Source organism: Cupressus sempervirens, chromosome 2 (genome assembly GCF_028749045.1).
Source record: "Cupressus sempervirens isolate cs-2001-9-10 chromosome 2, ASM2874904v1, whole genome shotgun sequence".
Lineage (NCBI taxonomy): Eukaryota > Viridiplantae > Streptophyta > Pinopsida > Cupressales > Cupressaceae > Cupressus > Cupressus sempervirens.
In genome coordinates this window covers 314,493,930-314,497,266 of record NC_143119.1, presented here as the reverse complement: position 1 = coordinate 314,497,266, position 3,337 = coordinate 314,493,930, and the positions used below count along the sequence as shown (strand labels likewise).

Below are 3,337 nucleotides of genomic sequence, written 5' to 3'. Positions count from 1 at the left end.
CTAGCCCTTATTCGAGCTCCAATTCTAACTCTACCTCTAACTCAAACCCTAACTCTAATTCTAATCCTAACCCTAACTATATTTTTAACCTAAACCCTTATTCTTACCCTCGCCCTTACCTTAACCCTGACCCTAACTCTAATTCTAACCCTAACTATATTTGTAACCCAAATTCTAACCCTAATCCTAACATTAACTCTAACTCTAATTCTAAACCTAACCCTAACTATAACCCTAACAAGATTCATAATCCTAAAAATAACCCTAGCCCTTACCCTAATGCTAATCCTGACTCTAATTGTAACTCTATTCCTGACTGTAACTCTAACCCTATCCATAACTCAAACCCTAACAATAGTCCCAACCCTAACACTAACCCTAACCCTAACTATAACTCTGCTCTTCAATATAACATTTTACGTAACAATATGCTTAAAATAAAACTGAATTAAAGTGATGCAAATAAACACCATATATACAATTTAAAAATAAAATATTCAAGAATGATTTTATAGTAAGTTTACACTATTACATTTTTATAGTAATTTTATACAATCGTATTTAAAAAGAAATAAATAATTCAGCACTAACTTTAAAAAAAAAGAAAAAAATTTAAAAATACTTTACCTGTTGTGCCGCGATTGCCACTAGCTTATATATACCTCTATATATATTATGCCAAGAGTAATCGTTCTCGAAGCGCCTATTTTCATTTTCATAAATCCCAACTGTGATTAAAATAACCTTGGAATTAAATGAAAATAGGCACTTCGAGAACGATTATTCTCGATGTAATATATATAGAGGTATATATAAGCTAGTTATCTACTCCCTATGAATATTTGAAGAAACGCAAAGAAATAATTAAAATTTATTAGCCAAAAATAATGAAAATAAACTGACATTAAACTGGAAACATCGCGAAGCTTCCTTGCTTACCATATTTACTTACGTACCAGTCTCCGCCATTTCCAGGGACATAACATCTTACTATACCTATATCTCATCATTATGTCAATAATAATTGACATAATATTTTTAATTTCCTTAATCAACAAACAGATTTGAAATTTGTTTCGTTAAACAATTTAAGATCATTTGAAAATATATACGAGAGAACATAAACATAATATTAATCATATTTCTTCCTCTACTTAATGTCGCCAAATGAAAATACAAAATTTTTATCAACATCATCTCATTTAGTATAGGCCATTAAAGGTAGATACATAAGTTTTATCAGGAAAATTTCCTATACTTCACTTTAGTCACCACACTATTAAGCCATCGGGTTATCAGTGTCATCATAAGTATAAGTCACTGTAGCTAAATACATTAAGTTTTATCAGAATATCTGGTAGTTAATAACTAATTATCGTGGATTAAAAAGACATCAGGGAATCTAACTTTTGCTCCACTGCTCCCAAAGATAATGAATGTATATTAATTTTCGGAAACCCCTGTTCTAAAACACCCACTCTTTTCTTACCATGATGCAATTAATGTCCATTTCCGCAAACCATTCCATCATTTCGTGACGGATGCCTGTAAATAAAATTTACGCGTGAGTTCACAAAATAAATTGTGAATTTCTTATGTAGGCTGCTTTGGTTAAGTTTATTAGAACTTAACAAATAATAATAATAATTAATCATTACATATAATAACAATTACTTAATCTCGACTCCAGCCTCTAACCACGAAGAAAAAAAATCAATACTACAAACGAATTAATAATAGTGTTTGGCAATCCGAAACGAATCACCATCTCCCTATAACTAAGAAACCCAAAATTAAATTTACCTCGCCTGCCCGACAAAACTCAGGCCCAAAAACATCGTTCAACACAGTAGTGGACACCAGTGACGCTTCCAGAATCTCTAGTGCATGTAAAATGTTAGACTTATTACCAAAAGAGCATTAAAAGTACTCTATTGTAACCGAACTCATCAATCCCAAATAAAATTCAAAAATATGTTTATCTAAAGAAAAATGAAATGAAACTTAATGTTGTGACCTTGTTGCGATCAACAATTGCTTTCCGCTCCCTAAGTCCTGTCAAGTTTTTAATATTGAGCTCATTGAGCAACATTATGCTGGTTATTGTTGAACTGCCTGTTACTTTTAGGTCATCAGTTATTATAAATGTAAGCATTTCTTTCACGTAACCAATATTCTCTTGGGACGTAATTGAAGGTTTTCTGCTTCCAGTGGTCTGGTTGACAATATAGGTATTCTGACGCAACTGAACGAGGCGGCTGATAAACTGCCCGCAGATACATCTATCTGTGCTGTTGTAGCTGATATTGTGAGTTATGCCTCTCTTTTGTAATATATAAGGACAGACATATAAGAAATTTCCTCCTTCAATTTTGTGAAAATTATTAAAGTAAGAGGATATAAATTTGGGATCAAGCAGCTGAGATTTATCCGTGTTCATAAACTGAGGCGGCAGTTTTTCAATGCTATCACAGAGATTGGAGACAGACCCAACTTTTGTAGAAGATTCGGACTCATTCAGTAATTTGAGGGCGGCACCGATGGTCATAGAAAGAAAACTGAAAAGAAAATCAACAAAATCTTTACCTGCCTCTGCATACACGATGCGTTGAGTTTTAGTGTTTATGAGGAAACGTACATTCATTTCTTCAGAGCTACTATACGCCATTTTATAAAGTAGAAAGGAAACAAAACTAACGCAGAAAAACTTGCACTAGCGGACTGTGAGTGAAAAATCTACGATGTAGAGCTCATATCTTTGCAAGCACACGATGAGTAAATAGCTCCAGAGGCGGTAATGAATGCATTTGTTTGGCGACCAAAAGATAACCATCTACCATATGCGTATAGTACAAGTCCTTCGCAAGCTAAAGAGGAAACGTTTACTGAAACAGTATAATTAATTGAATAAGAAACGCGTTGTTGGCAGAATGCTTCCACTCTCCGTACCCGACTACATTCCCCACTGACGTTTGCTTTTAATGTTCGCTCTTTTCGAGAAGGGATTCACACCCGTTTCCCACTCACTAAGATTTTTCAATCTATTGATGTGTAGGAGATAGTTTCCTTTGTGATACTACCACGATTTAACTATGTGATTTTCGAATCAAACTCATTGATCCATATTTCATGAGTAGTGATTCAACATGAATCCCTCTCTTATAGAATAAATCTTGATAGCAAGATCACAATTTTTCAATCTATTTGTTTTGGGAAAGTGACACGCCTACCAAAATAATATCAAAACCATTATTTAGGCGAATGCTTCTTTGATAAGGACGCTTCTTTGATGAGGACACGACTATCCTCCATTGAAATTGTGAAGTTGATCAATTTT

The 3,337-nt window shown here is 33.6% G+C and overlaps 1 protein-coding gene across 1 annotated transcript; it reads right to left on the bottom strand.

Annotated features, from left to right (window-relative positions):
- Positions 1 to 1,527: 1,527 nt before the first annotated feature.
- Positions 1,528 to 2,668, bottom strand: LOC149572366 (uncharacterized). Its single transcript, XM_089815823.1, has 3 exons — positions 2,005 to 2,668; positions 1,804 to 1,880; positions 1,528 to 1,545 (listed from the first exon to the last, which is right to left on the bottom strand). The coding sequence occupies exons 1-3, from the start codon at positions 2,666 to 2,668 to the stop codon at positions 1,528 to 1,530; spliced, it is 759 nt and encodes a 252-aa protein (XP_089671949.1).
- Positions 2,669 to 3,337: the final 669 nt, after the last annotated feature.